Here is a 20,308-nt window from a genome sequence, read left to right as displayed (position 1 = left end):
TTTAAGGCTTTTAGATAAATAATAATTGTTTTTCAGTTGGTGCAACCGCACGCGGGCTCTGGTTGGTTGGTCCGCAATATTTTTTACACTAAAGAATTATTCACTATTCTTTATTCTGTTTCGTATTGTTAGTATTATTAAATCTGTTCCTAAAGCATCCACGAGCCGGGCCCACCAACCGACCCTAAGGAATGCGGATGAGACACTTCTCCAAATACACTGTGTCCTCTATAATTCCCTTTTCAATCGGCTGCTTGGTTGTAATTGTAAAAATAAAGAAAATAGTAAGATTTAATCGATTAAATCTTCAAGTTAATGATTTTTATTAGTTTTAATTATTTAATTGATTAAATATTTAAATTAATCGATTAAAGAAGGACAGATTGATAAATAACTTTTAATAAGAGACAAAATAATTATTAATTAATTAATAAAGAGCAAAAAGGTAAAAAAAAAACCAAGCAGAGAGCTGGTGGAGAAGATGCAATTTCTTGCGGAAGGATTTTTAAGTATGGAATAGGATACTATAATAATTAATTAATGTTATTATCAATATTATTATGAATTAATTTTACTGTTAAATTAATTATATTAATTCAACGGTTATATTTATTTACATCTTTGTATAGATATGATTCTTCATATTTAATGTGAAAGTATTAAATATGAAAAATCATAACCATACATAAAAATAAATTTAAAATATTAAATAGGAGAAAGTATAATTATACAAAGATAAAAATAAATATAATCATTAGATAAATTTAATTGATTTAACGATAAAATTAATTAATAATAATATTAATAATAACCTTATTGATTGTTACAATATTTTTTCGCTTTATGTATTGAGTTACTTTTTTCGAAATAAAAATTGCTTGGTGAAGGGGTTAACGTTAGCCCAAGAACCAGGTAGTATAAAATAAGAAGTCACCTCACGTACGACAGCAATAGGCAATAGCGATTAGCGATACCTATTTTTGTTTTCAGATCCAAAGAGTGTGGAGTCTCGCTACCGAGATAATGGGTTTAATTAGAAGCAGCTTTTCGTTCATAATAGGCACTGCTTTAGGAGTGTACGTGGCTCAGAACTACAAAGTCCCCAACATTAAGATGATCACCTCCACCGCCGTAGCAATGGCCAACACCATCGAACAAGCTTACAGGAAGCCCAAGAAGAATGACGATTGACGATGATTCTTAGTCCCCCCTCTAAATCCCTCTTCCTGTTCCCTTCACTTTTCTTTATTTTTGTCTTGTTATGCGGGTGTCACATCCTTGCTTGGCGCTCTGTGTATCTCTGTTTATTGTGCTTCTTAATAGAGAATTTTTGCACTTTTAATTTAGTACGAGAAACGCCTTTGAATTTATAAATATTAATCTGCTTTCCCCCCAAAAAAATGTAACTCTTATTGCACATTCAATTTGAGCCAACGATTGAATTCTTCAGAAACCACCACCTATTATAATCGTTATTAGGGTTTAACCGCATGATGCGATATCAAACCCTTTTTCTGTTGCAATTATTCGTATTTTTTTGTAATTGGAACGAACTGATCGTTGTATTTATTCACGAGTATATTTGGCTCACCAAATTAAGGCAAAGAAAATACGGTTAATAGCATCTTTGTTTGACAATGACACCCCTTCCCCTAAAACTCTGATTGGCTTCTTGTCATGTGGATCCAATACTATTTTTTAATCCAAAATCTCAAGATTTTAAGTTTATGGGTTCGTTTATTTATATCCACCTCGTATAGCCTATTACCAATAAAAGTGTAACACCACATTTTAGATCCAGTTTGTTATCACTAACTTACGGGTAAAAAATTTCTTTTAAAAACCCTAGCTTTATGCTTTCCTTGATTATTAACATACATATTCAACATGCGTAATTGTAACATCTAATCATTGCGAAATTAATTAATAAAGGCTTAATATCATGTGTCAAGTAGCTATTAAAACTGCATCAACTCGCTATAGCGAGCTATCCCTTCCTCGTCGAGCTAATTAAATTTGAACCCGAGAGCATCTCAACTGCAGAGGCTTGCTCGCTTGAACAGCTCAACATCACACTTGAAAATCTCAATAATTTTCCCTTCTAGTGTGCTCCCCTTCAATCAAGTATCTAGACCCAAAGTACTTAATCCGCTCTAGCCAATCATCAGGCTAGCTGGAATCCAATCCAATTCTAATATTACTGTCAGACAAGTTCAGAAGGAGCCCATGACTGAAGACTACTACTAATGGGCCATATTGAACCAACCACACTAAATGAATCCAATACCATATATTTATCCAAAATCTTAAAGTATTGAGTTTATGACTCTATTCACCTATATATGTTGTACTTACTCAATTACGAACTAATGTGCAACTATATCACACCTAAAATCCCAATACTTTTGTTATCAAAAAAAAAAAAAAAATCCCAATACTTTTCAACACATGTGGAATCTGATAATTCAGCTGAAAATATGATTGTTGGCTGTGTTTGAAATAATTTTTTTATATAATTTATTTAGTTTATAAATAAAATTATTTTTTAAAAAGGAAAATTAAGAATATATTTAATTTTAAAGTCCTTTTGATTTAGAGGTCAATCAATATAGATTTTCTTCCATTAAATTAAATATAAATTGATTTGATTTTTATTTTGGTTTAAATTGATATATTTATCCTTATTAATAAAATTAAATTAAATTATTGATATACAATTGATTAATTAATTTTTGTCATATTTCAGACATAAAAGGTTTATTTGTTTACGATGTTTAAAGAAAAAATAATTCAAAATATTTAAAAAAATTGTAATAATAAAATAAGTTTTTTTTAAAAATAAATTAAATAAAAATTGTTGCTTTTTCCAATATTTAAAAACAATAACTTCTAAAATAAATTCAGAGAAAGTATTTCACCTATTACAGAACCCAAAGCTATCCGCGATTTCATTTAAATACCTTTATTCTTGTTTTGTTTTTTTTTTTGGTACAATATATACCTTTATTCTTTTCACATATCATAAAACGATATATTTTGAAATTTCAGAAAATAACTTTATCTCATGAAAAGAAATATCAAACCAAACTTTAATGTTTTTAAGGTGTAAATAAATTATCTATATTCACTTCCAAAACAACATTAATTTGAGTTGAAAAATATAAAAATTATAATAATAAAAAAGACTATTATAATCCTAAAATAAATTATAATTATAAAATACCTTGATTTTTATCTCAAAATAAACGTCTGGGCACAATGTAAATAAATTATCTACATTGACTACAGAAAAAGCGAACCCATCATAAAAACACATTCTTTTCCATAGAACAATCGACCAAAATTATATGGCTCTTCTACATATATCAAGCTAAAAATTTCAAGAGTAACCTTAGTTTTTCCTTAAAAAAATAACCACTTAAAAAAAGTTAAGACTTTTTCTCTATATCTTGCTAGAATCCCCGCGTTCCATAGGTACGAGACTAATATTCATTGAGGATAATGAAGCCACTCATCACAGAAGCCTCTCTGCTTGTATACCTCCTGTGGATAAAATAGATCCTTTTAGGTAAATATTATCTTCCGCTGATCGTCTTCAATAATAATTCCTAAAAATTGCTGAAATACCCTAAACTGCAAAAATAGTGCAATACCGTACAAATACCTATAATCTGATGACCAATGACGAACTTATATTCGCCTTTTAATAATGGTAACAACTACTAGGTAATATTCTTCACATGAACAGGAAAATCAGACACTCTAAATATGCACGTTACTAGTGGTCATTGTTGATATTTCCAGATAGTCACTAGATGAACCACACAAAAGAACAAATATCCCTTAAGTTACAAAAAGAATGCATGTTATCTAAAGCATGAGTCAGTTCCCAGCAATCTGATTTCCAAGCTACCGTAAACCCACACTTTCAACTAGTGTTTCTAAGTCCGAAATGTTATCTCCCCCCCTCCCAAAAAAAAACACCTGCCGAATTAATCTTTTTTGCGTTTCGTCATCATTTCTAGAATAGTCAGGAACAATAAGGAAACTAAGATAAAAAAGCATGGTGAAAGATCGAATCTCGAAAATACTTAGGTCTTCTTCATGAGATACCCCATAATTATGCCGAGTAAACCAATCAATATGACAAAGACAATCGAAACACCCCCACGACTTTTGCTGCTTTCACGTCTCAGCAGGTCCTGCACGTAATAAGATCATCGGAAGTAAGTGTTTCCACCAATTCAAAAGTAACATTCAAAAGTAACATCAATACAAATAGATCATAACAAATTATGTTGTCATCTGTACTTTCTGAAACGAACTTTGAGAGAACCTCACTCCAAAAGCTAGCTCAAGAGGTAGAAAAGCTCAAAGTCCATATAAACCCCACACATTAATCACCCATACAACTAATGTGGGACTCCAAGTCCCATAACTTTGGAGTAGGATTGTAACATTTTCAATTATTTTATTTTTTAAATAAAGAGAGATTGTAATCAAATGCACGACTAAAAAGGATTTTCAATATATGCTCTAGACTTCTAATGTAGAATAGCCTTAGCCTATCGCCTGACTGGATAATTCACTTTCTTCAGGACCAACTACGTCTGCCCTAAGTGTTTCCACCAGTTCAAAAGTAACATTCGAAAGCAGCAACAGTAATACAAATAGATCCTACCCAATTCTTCTGTCATCGTGTACTTTTCAATTAAAAAAAAAAAGATTTTCGATATATGCACGACTAAAAACCACTAAGACGATTTTTGACTTGTTTCAACTTTCAAATTCAACATAAACGGGCAAGAAAGCAATTGACAGGAAAATAAGCTTTCTTAAGAGATCGTTCCAGAGGCAAAAATGCACAAATTGAACAGAAACGTAGGTTAAAGATGTAAATTATGGAATTAATATGAAATCATATGAAGCAAAAATAACCAAGATGTCCTGCACAAATGTTCCTGCCATCAGTTTCCCAGTGCTAAGCAATTGAAACTCATTACTCACAAACAATACACAGCATATCAAGAAAAGGGAAAGATTGTTGATTAAACACCCTAAAAATATTTTAAGGAAGAAAATAAAAGCAAGAATTCTATTCAAGTAAAGACCACCTCCTAAAGTTACTTTGACATCAACATCAACAACACTTTTATCCCAAATTAATTAGAGTTGGTGGCAGATGAACCCAAATGAAAGGTACTAAAAGAGTGATAAAAAAAGATAAATTTAAAATCTTAAAAATATATATAACATTATCCATTAAAAAATAGAAATAAACAATTACAAGGAAAAATAAAGTAAAATAAAGTGAAAATAAAGATACATAAGAGAACAAAAAAGAATAAGAAAGTAAAAATAAAAAATAAGAAAAAAATAGAGGGATAAAATCTAAAATAAAATAAAATAAATAAAGAAAAATAAAATACATAAATAAATAAATAAGAAAGATTGAGAGGAAGAAAAGAAGGAAAGAAATTAAAACAAAAACAAAAATAAAATAAAAGGGGAGGAAAAGAAAGAAAGAAAGAGATATAATTGGGAAAAGGACTAAGAGATCATATGGAACATACGAAGAAAAACGGGTATAACCTTCCCCAATGTTAATAGCTTTCCTCCAATCTATCCTAAGACACATCGTCTGCCAATCTATATCTCACTCCATTAAGTCTTATTTTCATACCTTCCCCCAAATAAGTTTCAATCGACCTCTTCCTCTCTTGGTAACAAGCTTTTGTTTTTATGGAAGCATCTAGGGATCTTCCTATTACGTGCCCAAACCACCTCAATCTATGTTCTCTCATCTTTTCAACCGCCAATACTACTCTTACCTTCATCAAATATCTTCATTTCTTATCTTATTCATCCTCGTATGACTATACATCCACCTTAACATCCTTATTTTCGCTACTCCCATTTTATGCTCATGTTGTCTATGTGCTTGCCAACATTCAACTCTATATAACATTGTATGCCTTATTGTTACTCTATAGAATTTTCCTTTTAACCTAAGGAAAATTTTGCGGTCACACAAAAACCTTGATGCACTACGCCGTTTCATTCACACTGCTCTGATTCTATGATTTATATCTTCATCAATCTCTAAACCTTAAAGTTACCTTGATGAACCTGTTAAATACTTCCACAGTTCCACATCCCAATCAGAGCATCATGTGTTTTTACTTTTAAGTTCAAGTTAGGTTTCCACAGAAATTGTCAGAATGGGTATTGATGACATATGATGACAGGCCGGATATTGAGATGATAGAACACATAATATCCTAGGTAAAATACTAAAATAGTGCCACAATCACATAAAATTGTATTGTAGTAAGCAAAAAACAAGGGAGAAGGGGGTCGGGGAGATAAAACCAGAAATTCTCATCGAATTATATTATATGAAAATCTAATACGTTGAAAAAGGGGAAGAAGTAAGTCCTTTTTAAGAAAATCAACACATCCACCAGGCTCAGTTACGAACCAGTGGCCAATCCTTCAAAATATTTATGACGTTCCTATTATTTCTGGTGCTTTCCTTCAGTTTTAGAACAATACTACCCACTTGAGGAAGGGTAATAGTCCTGATCAAGAGAGTTCATATTTCAGATTTAATTAACCTCGCCACTCCTCATTCAGGAAAAAACAGAGCAATAAAGACCAGTCAGATGGGGAGATAAAAGTTATCTATAATATATATTTTGTAAATCCTCACCAGTTCCTGACGAAGCTTGTTGCTTTGTTGAATTGCATTATTCTTTTCTTCTGCCAGCCTTGAGATAAGAACTTTTGCCTGCAACAAAGTAGCTAGAATCAAAATAAAGTCGCCACACAAAAAAACCCAAGAAGTTAAGAGGATTTAAAAAAATTTACATCCCGTGAACTAAATATAGAAGAAACTCGTTTTTTTTTTTTTTTGTCTTGCTAATCCAAGATTGATAGGTCATACAACATGATGTGTTGGTACTTGAAAATATGAACTTATCCCTTAGCTATGAAATTATTAGACCACAAGGAAATTTTGGTTGAAATCATTTAATAGCATTCTTTAGAATCTGAAGCAGAACACCGCAACCCACAAAAGTTGCATGCATCCTAAAGCTATATGAAATGAGTCTAAAAACACCTGAAATATATCACTTTTAATTCCAGAAAGTTATTTCCTATAAGCCATCTTTTTACACAAATAATCTACATTATATGAGTATGTAATTATGTATATGCATTCAATGTCATTCATTGATATAACACGATATGATTTCTAGATGTCTACAACAAAAAAAGTAGTGAATACCTACATAAAGGGAAAAAACAACTGAAAAGAAATCAAAACAATCATTTAATAACAATGACAGGGCAAGAATTCTCTAAGCCTCAAAGTCATTATCATTAGTAACTACTCTTGTTAAAACCACAATTTTCAAATGCTGGTATCCAAACACTTCAGCACACAACTCAGCTATGAAATTTTCTTCCAATCAATTTGCTTGGATGAGACTGTTTCTTAACAACTCAATTGTGTATATCTACATCACCAGCTTAGCACATAATACATAACACAGCCCAGAACTCCCAACTTTATAACCAGGGCCAAGAGAGAAAGACAGAGAGAATATCACCCAGTCAAATAAAGTTGCAAATTGACCAAGTGATACATGTATAAACAAGAAAGTTCAATTCTCTTTAACATTCTTTCCTGAAAAATCGATACATGTAAGCAACAACTAATGTGTTAATTAAAACAGCAGCCATCCACAAATCAAAATGCATGCTGACAAACAACAAATACACTATAAAAAAAAAAGTCGCTTTCCTCTACCTCAGCAGATTTTTCTGGAGCCACTTGTGGTTCAGTAAATGCTCTTGTTACCTGCAATACCCAAAGGGAAAGGTATCCCAGTTGATATCACTGGATTTTTTATAAAGAAGAAAGAAAGGTCCACCCAAACCAGGAACAAGATAAGAACTCACTGTCGTGGAGTCAGCACCGTTGGCATTCCCATTTTCGGAAACAGAGCCTCTAGGTGATGACCCTTCCTCAGAGCCTTCTAGGACTGGTGAAGGTGGTTGAGGTGGAGAGACATACACCACTCTCAATTTGCACTCCTCAACCACGTGCCCTGCTTCCTTGTTGAACTGAAAAATCCCAATGGCAGATGTCTTGTCATTTCACCCAATGTAAAGATTAAGAAATTAAAAAGAATCAAAGGAAGTTGTAATGGCAATTAGCATGATGTATTATACCATTTCTGCAGTGATATCCTTTGGGCTGACTCCATCATTTGTTTTGACGCTCTGAAGAAGAAACTTATCCTTGCATTGCATGTCAGGTGGAGCTTCCTTTTGCGCTTGCATAGTTACTGGGGAAAAAAAAAAAAAAAAGACCAAATGTCAAGAAGCCATTGATTGACGAAAAATGACAACTTAGATTAAGAATAAAAGTTGGGGAAAGGCAGAGGGAGAAAGTAATATGCATTCAGATTATTCTATTCGCATTAGTACCTGTAACATCACATGTGGATCGTGGCAAGACAATTCCAGTGTTTGGACGAACACAATACTTCTTGGGATTGGTAGTTTTCACCTGGGAAAAAAATCAAATACAAATTTAAACATGCAAATCTCGCAAGAGCTAACCAAGACTGATATTGGTATTAGGGTAAATTATCAGATCTTATAAGTTTGGCAAAATAAAAGTCACAACCAAATCATACTCCAAAACCAAAAGAAAATAAAAAATAAGAAGCACTCTGAAACGAGAAGTGGTGAAATGAAACGTAACCTTGAAAGCTACATAGCTATCGGTCTTATTTGACAATTGAAGAGAACATGAGATCTGCTTCTTCAGCTCAACTGAAATAAGGAAACAAGAGTGCCAAATCCAAATCAAACACACAACAAACCCTAGAAGAAGACAACGAGATCCACGGGAAAAGAAGAGCATAAAAGAAGGAAAGAAAAATAAAGGGGGGGAGAACGCACAGAAGAACTTAAGTTCGACAGGTTCGATGCTGAGAAGCTCCCCAGTGCTCATCTCGGATCAATGGGTCTCGATAGTAGAAGCGCGATCTGCAGAATCTGCGTAGAGAAATCGAGATTGTGCAGAGAATTTGGCTCCGACAACAGCAAAGATGGACGGAGAGATCGACGAGGGGGAGAAGGGAATTGAAATGCAAATGTGATTATGACAAACAATAAAGGGATTCTTATTCAATTTCCTTTTTTATTCTATTTTCTCTGTGGTGGAGAGAATGTGGCCATTTCCAAGTGCGTTCAAACTTAAATTACCAAAAAAAAAACATTAAAAGATTCTAACATGCCCAAAAATAAAATCATTACATTAATATCAATTAAAAAGAACAGAGTTAAATTGATAATAATTAAAAATTTACCATTTTAACATTAAATGAATATTAATTAATTATGATTGATATTAATTAGAAATAATATTTATTGTCTCAAATCCTTATCTCTCTTTGTTTCTATATTTTTTTTCAATTCTCAATATCCTTATCTCTCTTTCCCTCTCTTCTAATTTTCTAAATTCCTAATATCGTCCACAACAACCTAATTGTGTGTGTCTCCCGAGGAGGGAGAAATAATAAGAGGCTTTCGCCAACATAAGTTGATAACTACTATATTCACTGTCATACTCTCATGGCATTTACGAAGCTGCCAACCCTGGGAGCATATTTAGTGCTCCTCAATCACATAATATTGTTGGGTGAAAGTAGAGACGGAAACTGAGCTGGCCGACCCGTCCCGTTCCATTCCGTCGTTAACTCATCAAAAAATGAATCAATCTATTTCATTTTGTTTTTGAAAGTGGGCTAAAAAATTTAGTCTGCCCCGCTCCGTTTGATGAGTTGGGTGGGTTAGCCTACCAGCCCAAGCCTATTTTACACTAACCCACCTCGACCCGCCTATGTCTGTCAAAAAATAAGTCCGTCCTGTCTCATTTTTTAAGATGAGTTGAAAAACTTAACTTGCCGTGCTCAGTTTAGCGGATGGGACGAATTAGACCGCCGAGCCAAGTCTGTTTTGTCATCTACAGGTGAAAGAGTGATAAAGAGGAAAAAAAAAAACTGATGAGAAAAAAAAAATTAAATATTTTTTAAATCAGATGTTAAATTTTTAATTGAATGACGACGGTGATGTGATCCAGATGCACTATAAATTTTTTTCCAACCCTGCAGGAGTAGGGCTCACCGGTTACACAATCAATCGTAGTTCATACTGAATCCCTCACGCATCATTACGGATCTCTAAACTTACCTACTTCTCATTAATATGTCATTATTGCCCTTTTACTCAGAACGAAAAACTACACTGTAAACGATGGACATTCTTTTGCAAAATATAAGTAAAAAGTAAGAAATGAAAGATTTTATTAATATGTTTTTAAGATACATATTAACAAATAAGAATAAATTTTTTATTATTATTTATTTTAAAAAAAAGTTAAATTTTTTTAAATTTTTAACATATTTAATAATTAATCATTTTATTTTTATTTTAAACTCCTGAACTTATCTTTTAAAAACACATGTTAACAAAATACTTAAAAAAAATTATACATTCAAAATACCAAAGAATTTTATTACTAGCTTACCAAAAAAAAAAGAGAATTTTATTACTAGCTCTTTTAAGTAATTAGGATCATTTAAAAAAAATATTAAATGCTCCTTAACTAATATTTTCTAAGATAATCGTTAATTACTAGAATTTATGTCTAAATATTTTTAAAATAACTTTTTATTTTATAAAATATTATTCTAGTTCTACTAATCGACAGTGAAGACGAATTATTTTATAAAAGTAGTCGAGAGTGATGACAAACTATTTTATCTAAAATAAGTGTTACTAACGTGGGAAAGGTTATAGTTACTATTTTTTTTTCTTACTATTTGTTACTACCAAATCTTAACCGTTGATTTCCGTCAATCTAATGGTTATAATTTTTTGGATCACACTTATTAATTAATTATTAATTCTAATAAATTACAACCGTTAGAATGACGGAAATCAACGGTTAAGATTTGGTAGTAACAAGTAGTAAGAAAAAAGGTAGTAAGTATAATCTCTCCCTACTAATGTTATAGAAAAATGGTCTCATATGAGAGAAAGAAAGTAAAATTAGAGAGAAAATTATGAAGTAATTGAAGGAAAAATAAGAGAATGTACTCCGAAAGATGTCATTATTCATTAGTATGATAATACCCATTTATATAGTGTTACAACAATGAAAGGTAATTAAACTAGTATTAAACAATCATAAAATGAGGGATAAATGCCAACAATTACAATCATAAATTGGGGGGATAAACGTCAAAAGTTTTCGGAATTTTAATTACTGTTCACGATACAAAAAGTCATCCATTTTATAACACTCCCTCTTGAACGATGATATACTATGAATATACCTCATTAAAACCTTACAAAGAAAATATACACTGAGATAAAATCTTAGCAAAGGAAAAAAAGTAATTAGTATACAATCTTTGTTATACATTAACTTAGACGGTCTTATTAAAAACATTTTCAAGAAAAAATTCAGTGGGATGAAAATTTAGTAAAGGAAAAAAGAGTACGGTGCATATAACTCACCTTCAGTTAAGCCATATATAGCTACCGCTAAAACTAGGGGTGATAAACGAACCAGGGGCCTTTGGCTCGGCTCGGAAAGACCTGAGCTTATATGCCTAAAATTTATTGTTGGAACCAGGCTTGAATATGTATAAAAGTTCGTTTAATAAAAAGGCCTCAAGCTTCAATTTAAAAGCTCGGCCTTAGAGCCTCTCAGGCTTAGTATATTAATTTTTATTTTTATTTTATATTTTTTATACTACTTGTAATAGTCATCTCTCTCCTCAATCCATTTCATCCTATTTTATTGGTTAAACAGACTTTTTGAATGATTTTATTTTATATTATATTGTTTGGATGTACATTGAATTTATGAATATTTATGGAATTATTAGTGCTGTTGACTGTACATCCTGTTTAGATAAACTTTTTATTATCTTTTTTTTTTAACAGGCTAACAGGTTAAATCATGCTTTCATTTTTTATAAATAAGTCAGGCCACAGGCCAATAATTATATTATAACAGTTAACAGGCTTGATTAGGCTGACACATTTAAACACAAGCTGATCAGGCTAATACATTTAAATACAAGTTGATCAGGCTTTTAAGATCAAAACTCGATTCGGCTCGATCCGTTAACACCCCTAGGCTGAAACTAAAGAAGTGGAATAATAACTACAATTTTCCATAATGTCTATTGCAATTATATCCATACCTTGTTAAAACCTTGCTAGTAAAACCGGCCAAGTAAAAAGAATACATGACATGTGTTACCAAACATTATAGAAACTGCCTCATTAATATATAACTCTTGAGTTAAAAATTTAAAATTGATATCAAAGTAATTTGTATAATTTAAAAAAGGAAATATGAAAAAACTTGAGTTAATGTTTAATGGTACACGTATTTAACATGCCTATATTTGTCGTAAATATATACATATGGCAGATGTCTGTACAACCACTATGATAGAATCTGCCAGAGTCTGCTGAACTTTCATCTAATAATAGAAGGGGAAAATAAAAGGAAAAACAGACGGTCATGTCATTTCCCATTGCTGGAGGAAAGACATTGTATATGCTGTGCAAGTTCTTGCAAGGCCTGGAAGAGAAAAGGAAAGGAAAAACAGACGGTCATTTCACATTGCTGGAATGGAAGAAAGATTCATAAATGTTGTTGAGCTCACCATCTTGGTGTCCTGAAGTGCATCTTCCAGTGTCTTGATTTTCTGCTATATGTGTATGAATATCAGCAAAATAACCGCTAATCATTTTGGATTGCCTTGGTTTAACATTAGAGGAATCATCATATGAAAAACTTACATTCTTGGTGTCTCCAAGAGCAGCTTCAAGCCCATTAATTTTTTGCAATGCTAACCTACATGCTGAGTCTGTTTCCGCATATGCAGTCTCCTCAAGTGCCAGACTCAAGCCACTTTTGTTTTGCATATCAACCTGCATTTCATCATGTTAAGCAAGGGGACCCATATAATTATAGGTAAGAAAAAGGTGAATAATTTCAAACCTTTTTGGGCACCAAGAAATTTTCCGAAGCCACATCACCATTTTCATGTTTACCATCGATCTCTTCTCTCAAGGAAATTGCCTGCATAATTAACGAGATATCATATTAGACAATAATATAAAACTATTAAAAAGACTCTCACGTAACACCTTAAGGTATTGTGTTGAAGTGATTTTTTATATGGTATCAGAATTTCAGCGATCATAATGTCACGAGTTCGATCCTCACCGCTCCTTACTCATGGAATTAAATAAGCATAAAAAAAAAAAAAATTGAACTATGTAATATCCACTTTTCAAGCCCTCTTACTTGAGTGAGTGTGTTAGAGAATAATATAAAATTATTAAAAAGGCCTTCACTCAATACCTTAAAATTTTGGATTGGAGTGGCTCTTTATAGATCTCTTCTCAATTGTTTCAAGATGACAATTGAAAATACCAACACTAGTTGGGTCCAAAAGTTAAAAGATGTCATTGGCAGTATTGCCTACCTGAATCATTTCTAACAATTCTGGGTTTTTCCAGGGCCCTCGATCACTCATTAGGCAACCTCCAAAATCAGAACATGTGCAGTTACCACCCAGAAAAGTTGGCATATTACTGTAAAATCAGACAATTAAATCCAGGAGCTTCATTAAGTACAGAACCTCATACACACGTTCACTTGTAAGTAGTAAAAAAATTCATCAACAAGGTATCAAGTTGTTACTATGATAAAATCATGGCTAAACTAAGCAGAAGTCACGTTACCTTGGATCAATAGCCTCAAGCAGCACATTGAGATAATTAGAACCCAACACCTGAAACAGCAAACTTGCAGGTTCAACATAAATACGAGGTCGAGAGTAATACAAACAGAATATAGTATGTGCAACCTCATTGTATCTGAAAATGAATAATATGGAATTTAAATGATCCATACTTGAATTTTTGCTACTGTGCGTACATCTAGGAATGTCTTCACTGCTTTCCACAGCATCCTAAACCCAGATCCGGCATTAATAATAAAGAGCTGATTTAGAGTCTGCAAGAAAATTAATGAATATTAACTAACTGCACACTAATGCTCATAAACCGAACATTTAGCAAACTATTTTGAGTACAAATTCCTGCATGTCTTCCTACCAAGAGTAATCAATAAGTTCAACCTTGCATCAGAAAAAGAATATCAATATCTCGAGGGGAGATAAAGAAAAACATGTAGGCAAACTGTAAATAGTGATAGGAATTTATCCAAAACAAAACAAGGATTAGTTAATATCGGGGACTGTTTGTTACAAAAACTGAAAAATTCTCAGGTTTGCAACCTCTACTTCTCTATTTTGCACCATTAGTGTACCATAAATTTTGAATGAAAACCAGAAACTGTTTTGGTAGAAATAAATACCTTTTTTTATTATTGAAACATAAGAAATGTTATATTTACAAACTATACTATATATTAGGTGTAGTACATAGCGTAGTTTTTAAAAATTTGTAAAAAAAAAAATTGTAAACTCCCCTTAAAACATTGTTATAAACCTGAAAACTATTCCGTTGTCTTATCAGTAGATAAACTGATTTCCAGGTTCACACATTTATCACAAGCATTTATAAATCATCTGCTTATGAGCTACATTCTAAAAAAATACCTCAGGATAGTAACTGCTATCGATCCTCTGAATTTCCGTAAAGAGGTACCTTGCGGGCTTTGAGAAATTAGACATTCCCTGGAAGAATACAACCAAATAATCGTTCAGCATTCGGAGAACCATATAGATAAGGACCGTGAGAAAATGAAGTGTATCTAGATAGGTTTCATTTTGGATATTGTTTGCTTGAAAGATAAAAGCCACTTTCCTCTTATGTAAGAATTTGTGATTCCCAAGTCCCCTATAGGAAGAATTCTGAAACAGTTGAACAGGAAAATGGCAAGCTCTAATAAAAAGGTAAAAATATATAGAAAAAATCTGCTTACTACTCCGTTGACATCCAAGATACTTGTAGTGGATGCTATGTGCCTTTTAGCTGCCAGAGAACATGCAGGGTATCTTACTCCTAGTGTTTTCTCTTGTTCTGATACATGATACTTGATAAACCTCTCAAGTGTGGTTACTTGCATCAGTTTGTCAAGGTCTACCATCCCAATTCTCTCAATATATACAGGTCTGCCATCTCTATCAACTCCGTGGTATCCATGAGGATAGCATTTCTTCACTTCTGTGTACTCCGTAAATTTGAACTCCTGATTAAGTACCAAAATGTGAATCCCATAAACAAATCAAATTCAACAGTAGTCAGTAGCATCATAATTGAACTGAATTTTAGCATGAAGACAGACGGTTAAAAGAACTTGATGATTTTAAACAAAATTTACAACAATTAGTCAAGAGGTGAAGAAATTCTAAATTCAATCTTGAGGAATTGACACCAAGTTCGCATCGCTAAATTACCAATCCATCGCAACATAGCAACCAGAGCCCACGAGTTAGCAGAGTATGTTCTCAAAGAGGCACGTCAATATAATGGCTCTTTAAGCAAGGTCACAAAGAGCCACCTAAATATAATGGTTCTTTGAGAACTTGAATTAAATATGGGTTTTCGTTTTATCTTTTAACATAACACAACAAACTTTCCTACCCTCACAATATTTTGTGGGGTCCACACTTTTTAAAACAAAAAAATAAATAAAAAATTATGGCACGCAAAACGAATCTCTATAACATTACACAATCACTTTTCCTACCACATAACAATCATAAAACCCATTAAATATCTGGCATGTTATTTAGTCAAAACATGTTTCTTAAATAGTTTTTTTTTTTTGTCATGGCCTAGCTTAGACCTTTTTAAAAGTCTAACCTAACAGGAAAGTCTATTTAGATAATAATTTGGCATTAAGGTAGATAATGCCAACAAGCCTACTTCTAGACAAGCTAAACAATAGACTAAGCATTTTAAATAGATCATTATATATACTTTTAAATATACTAGCGGACTAGCAGGTTAAGCTTTTTAAATATACCAAGTATATAATATGAATATTGAAAAATTATATATATATATATATATATATATATATATATATATATATATATATATATGGTTTAATTTTCTTACCAAACTGGAGATAACTTATTTGTGGTTATTTCAAAATAATATCATTTTAGATTTGGAGAAAAAATATGTTTATAATTTTAATTTATTTTGGATTATATTAATTTTTATCGTTATATTTTTTTCAAACTAAAAAAGATGTCCTTTTGGTGATAGAAATTAACTTTATGCCATACAACAAAAGATATATATAGAGAGAGGATATTCTTACACTAGTGTAAAAATAAAAAGTGCTACACCAAATCTTGATCATTGATATTGATTTACTTGTATCTAACGACTCAAATATCTAATAAATAAGAACTATTTGATATAAATAGTAAATAGGATCAATAAACAAGATTAACAGTGTAACTTACACCGGTATAAAATGATCATGCCTTATATATATATATATAATATGAGAGAGATCGTTTGACTCCAAAGTAAAAATTTTTAAGTATTACTCCCTATCCTAACCATTCATTTCCATCCATATTATAATTTAAGAAGTTATATTAATTAATTAATTATTAATTATACTATAAATGACAACCATTGATTTTCGTTCAACAACGGCTGAGATGGAGAGTAAGACTTACAAGTCTTATTTTGGAGTCAAAAGAATCTTTCCCATATATATATAGGGCCATAATACTTTAAAAAAGTATTTTATTCAGATTATATATATATAATCTGAATAAAATACATTTTTAAAGTATTGAATCATGACCTATTTATCTAAGAGTAAATATCATTTTTAGTCCTCAGCAAATTTCACGATGCCCGCTTTAGTCCCTAGCAAATAAAAAGGTTATTCGTGGTCCCTAAGAAATTCAAAATGGATCCATTTAGTTGAAATCGTGGTCTCTCATAAATTCAGAAAAGACCCACATTAGTCCATCAAAATAACTAAAATGGATCCACTTTGAATTTCTTAGGGACCACAAATAGCTTTTTTATTTGCTGAGAATTAAAACGGGTATCGTAAAATTTGCTGAGCACCAGGATATTTACTCTTTAACTAAATAGAACTTTGAGGAGAAAAAAAAACTTAGCTTAGCCGTTTTATTGAAAAAGCTAGGCCAAGCTAAGTCATAAGCTCTAATAGATTGTGTGACCTATTTCCACCCTTATGTGCTATGTTAATAACCACTCTAATATATTAATAATATGTTAATAATCACTCTATGCCATCCAGACATCACAGAAAGAATTATTAAAATTATATCGACAATGCAGCATGTAACGACCAAATAGAGTTATCAATTTCACATTTAAAAATTAATATATCTTAAGAGTTTCAGGTTGTTCACCTTTGCAAGCGTGTCTACTTGAAAATCCTCGCGCCATTTCAGATAGTGCTGAAACATATCTTTGGATTTTGACATGTCAAAATCCCTCATTCGCAGAAACCTAACATCAAAGGCGATGCAGGTTAGAAAACCAACTGTGCAAACTTGCCTTAGAATAATAGCAGGAGACATAGATACCTTAGAAGAGTATGATAATCATTATGCTTAGGCGATAAGAGACCTTCAACAAAAAGCATTTTGCGGAAAGACTCGACAATTTGTTCATCTCTTGGATCAGGAGCTCCTTCTAGAATCACTTTCAGGCTTTTACTCCTCCTAAGTTTCATGAGCGGGTAAGACAACAGTGATTTGAAGGATGAAGAAGCTTTTTTCCCTTCTGGCGAAGGGAGATGCCAATGCGTTTCAATCGGGGGATGAATAGATTTTTTCCTACCACCACCAGAATCAAACCTCAATCTCTGAAAACTTGAAAATGATTCATCTTTTCCATCACTTCTTGCTATAGCAATATCCTTGTACTCTGCCTTGGCCTTCGGACTTTTCATTTGTAAGGAGAATATGATATAATACTGAAAATGTGCATTGATACAAAACTATTGAATATGGCTTTGCCTTGAAAACTCTATTAGCAGACAATTTTTCCCACGATATTTTTTATAATAGTCGAAACTCAGGAATCAAAATCAACACTTGAAATCTTATACCTCACATAAATGAAAAACGTATTTGCTCACCATATTATTGATAATAGAATTTTCACAACTAGCTTAAAAAAAAATTATAAACCTAAGGGTGGCCAAAGAAAATTATCAAATTCAAAATAATAATAATCTTATGCGAACCATGTGTCAGGGTGGATGGATGAACAAAAAGTGAGAACAGCAGAATTAAAAATTAAAATGCATGCGTAAAATTTGGTTCAGAATTTAAGTGTGGACTAAGGAGAAAATGAAAAAAATTCTGAAATAGTAGAAATAGGAAGAAACACGAAAAAAAACCACTACTTACGAGAAGGAAGTCAGGTATGAATAAGAATGAAGATCAGGAGAAGAGTAACTATTGATTACGAAGCACAATTGCTGGGAAAGGATCGAATTGGAATGGCCTGTGTTCCAAGAAACCGCTAAAACAAAGAAAAGAAGTTCAGCATCCGATTCGAATTTGTGTTTTACACTTACACTGCCTTGCTTTTTTTGGGTATACCATCGGCCCGTCTAATCTCCCTATTCGGGCTTTTCCTTATCCTAACACTGGTTTGTAATGTTTGGGCTCACAGCCCGATTAGAATGCAAGATACAAAGATTTTGGGCCTTATGGAAATAGTTTTTTTTATTTTGAAAGAAACAAAATCTAGCAGACCTTATTTGAAATTTTGAAAAAAACATAAGCAAAATATGAATCAAGATACATACTGAGAAGTTGAAGACAAACAGGTGATTTGAAATTCAAAACAACTATGATAACGTTTTTATTCTTCGCAGACAAAATGTGGTCCTTGTTTTGTTTGTTTGGGACTTTTGGGACACTGTAGTGGTTCATTTCCTTAGTCCCACCAAAGCACCAACTCTGAAATGGAATTGCAGATGTATATACACCATGGACTCATGGAGTACACACAGACAATGAAGAAATGAAAGCCATGCCTTCTTGCAATATATTCTTTGGAGGAAAATTAGTTAACTGGAAAAAAATAAAAATAAACCGCTATTTTTTTGGCCAAAATAGTTAATGTTATTTATGATGGATTTGGTGTTTATCCTTATAAAAAATATAAAATTGTCATTTTAAATGAAAAAAAAAAATATACAATAAAAATTACATTTGGAGAAAGTGATTAATTTTTTAATTTAAATTATAAATAAAAAAATTAATTTTAACTAAAAAATTGTCCTTCAATATATATTTTTAAATTAAATATTAATTAAAGATATATAACCAGCGGAACTCTGCTCGTCTTGGTCTGTTTTTGTGTGGGGACCACAAGCAAGAAGGGGAGTGGACCCCACGTTGGAATAATAGAAGCACACGTGTGGAGAGTAAGGACGGTAAAGCTAGCTGTATCCAGAGTTGGAGGCAGTTTGTCGGGATCTGACCACTTTCTACTGATTACTCATGCTTGACGTCATTTATAAATGAATATACATTACATTTATACATTTTCTAGTATTTAATTAGTGTACGTTTGTTTTTCATTATTTCCAAAAAAAAAAAATACTATTTTATAAGTTTCTTTTAAAAGTAATAATGAATTGTTTTAAAAATTTACATTTTAGTGTTATCTCTGATAATTTATTTAAGAAAGTATGTGCGTCCATGAGTATAAGAATTCATCAAAAAAATATTAAACAAAACTATATGCATTTAATACCTGTTTAAGAAAATCATTAAAAGTATCATTCTTGTTTATCAAAAAAAAAGTATTATTTTTAAGAATATGAAATTATTAATGAAAACCAAAGATTGTTTCTGTCAGGCGTGCATTGTGTGGTGTGCCACAACGTCACCGTACCCATTAAAGAAGCACACATTTTTTTTCACACATTCAACTAGTCCAGATCAAGCATTCGATTATTAAACAGAGAAGGATTAGATTTTTGGAATAGTGACCATTGTGTCACTGTTCATAAATTTTTTTATCTAAATATCACGTGAACATTGTTATTTTTCAATCTGTCACGGGGCAAGTTCGCTTCTGACACAAACGACCTCAGTTTGCTGATGTGTCAGCTTCCTGGTGGTGTCAGAGTTCGCTTCTGACACTGGCGACCTCGGTTCCAACAATATTTTAACCAAGTTCGCCTATATGGTAG

The 20,308-nt window shown here is 32.0% G+C and overlaps 2 protein-coding genes across 5 annotated transcripts; both read right to left on the bottom strand.

The window, feature by feature from the left end:
- Positions 1-3,323: 3,323 nt before the first annotated feature.
- LOC133302096 (vesicle-associated protein 1-2-like) lies at positions 3,324-9,250 on the bottom strand. Of its 4 annotated transcripts, none has more exons than XM_061501825.1 (9): positions 8,980-9,250; positions 8,780-8,850; positions 8,500-8,581; positions 8,242-8,357; positions 7,969-8,133; positions 7,817-7,867; positions 6,713-6,790; positions 4,092-4,202; positions 3,324-3,543 (listed from the first exon to the last, which is right to left on the bottom strand). In XM_061501825.1, exons 1-8 carry the CDS (start codon positions 9,029-9,031, stop codon positions 4,092-4,094), a joined length of 726 nt encoding a protein of 241 aa, XP_061357809.1. In that variant the 5' UTR covers positions 9,032-9,250; the 3' UTR covers positions 3,324-3,543. The 4 variants fall into 4 exon arrangements, with proteins under 4 accessions (XP_061357809.1, XP_061357808.1, XP_061357810.1 ...); XM_061501824.1 differs by having other exon boundaries at positions 4,114-4,202; XM_061501826.1 differs by lacking the exons at positions 3,324-3,543; positions 7,817-7,867 and having other exon boundaries at positions 3,551-4,202; positions 6,713-6,783; positions 7,941-8,133.
- Positions 9,251-12,628: 3,378 nt separating this feature from the next.
- LOC133302073 (phosphatidylinositol/phosphatidylcholine transfer protein SFH11) lies at positions 12,629-18,043 on the bottom strand. Its single transcript, XM_061501795.1, has 10 exons — positions 17,676-18,043; positions 17,499-17,598; positions 15,065-15,331; positions 14,739-14,816; positions 14,030-14,131; positions 13,858-13,907; positions 13,583-13,707; positions 12,907-13,052; positions 12,771-12,812; positions 12,629-12,685 (listed from the first exon to the last, which is right to left on the bottom strand). Exons 1-10 carry the CDS (start codon positions 18,041-18,043, stop codon positions 12,629-12,631), a joined length of 1,335 nt encoding a protein of 444 aa, XP_061357779.1.
- Between the last annotated feature and the right edge of the window lie 2,265 nt (positions 18,044-20,308).

Source organism: Gastrolobium bilobum, unplaced genomic scaffold, assembly GCF_033153095.1.
Source record: "Gastrolobium bilobum isolate Gb01-03AN ecotype WA unplaced genomic scaffold, APGP_CSIRO_Gbil_v1 utg5726, whole genome shotgun sequence".
NCBI classification, from domain to species: Eukaryota; Viridiplantae; Streptophyta; class Magnoliopsida; order Fabales; family Fabaceae; genus Gastrolobium; species Gastrolobium bilobum.
Note: the sequence above shows the minus strand (reverse complement) of the source record. Positions and strands in the feature narration are given on the sequence as shown.

Bases quoted from the DNA above. Each gene is read 5' to 3' on its own strand.
- LOC133302096 (XM_061501824.1), bottom strand. From the start codon at position 9,031: ATGAGCACTGGGGAGCTTCTCAGCATCGAACCTGTCGAACTTAAGTTC. The intron at 6,791-7,816 runs GTAGAGGAAAGC...ACTTTGTTGCAG, and splicing joins CTCCAGAAAAATCTGCTGAG to GCAAAAGTTCTTATCTCAAG. The intron at 4,203-6,712 runs GTGAGGATTTAC...TATTACGTGCAG, and splicing joins ACAAGCTTCGTCAGGAACTG to GACCTGCTGAGACGTGAAAG.
- LOC133302073 (XM_061501795.1), bottom strand. From the start codon at position 18,043: ATGAAAAGTCCGAAGGCCAAGGCAGAGTACAAGGATATTGCTATAGCA. The intron at 17,599-17,675 runs GTATCTATGTCT...CTTTGATGTTAG, and splicing joins GATTATCATACTCTTCTAAG to GTTTCTGCGAATGAGGGATT. The intron at 15,332-17,498 runs GTGAACAACCTG...GTACTTAATCAG, and splicing joins AAGTAGACACGCTTGCAAAG to GAGTTCAAATTTACGGAGTA.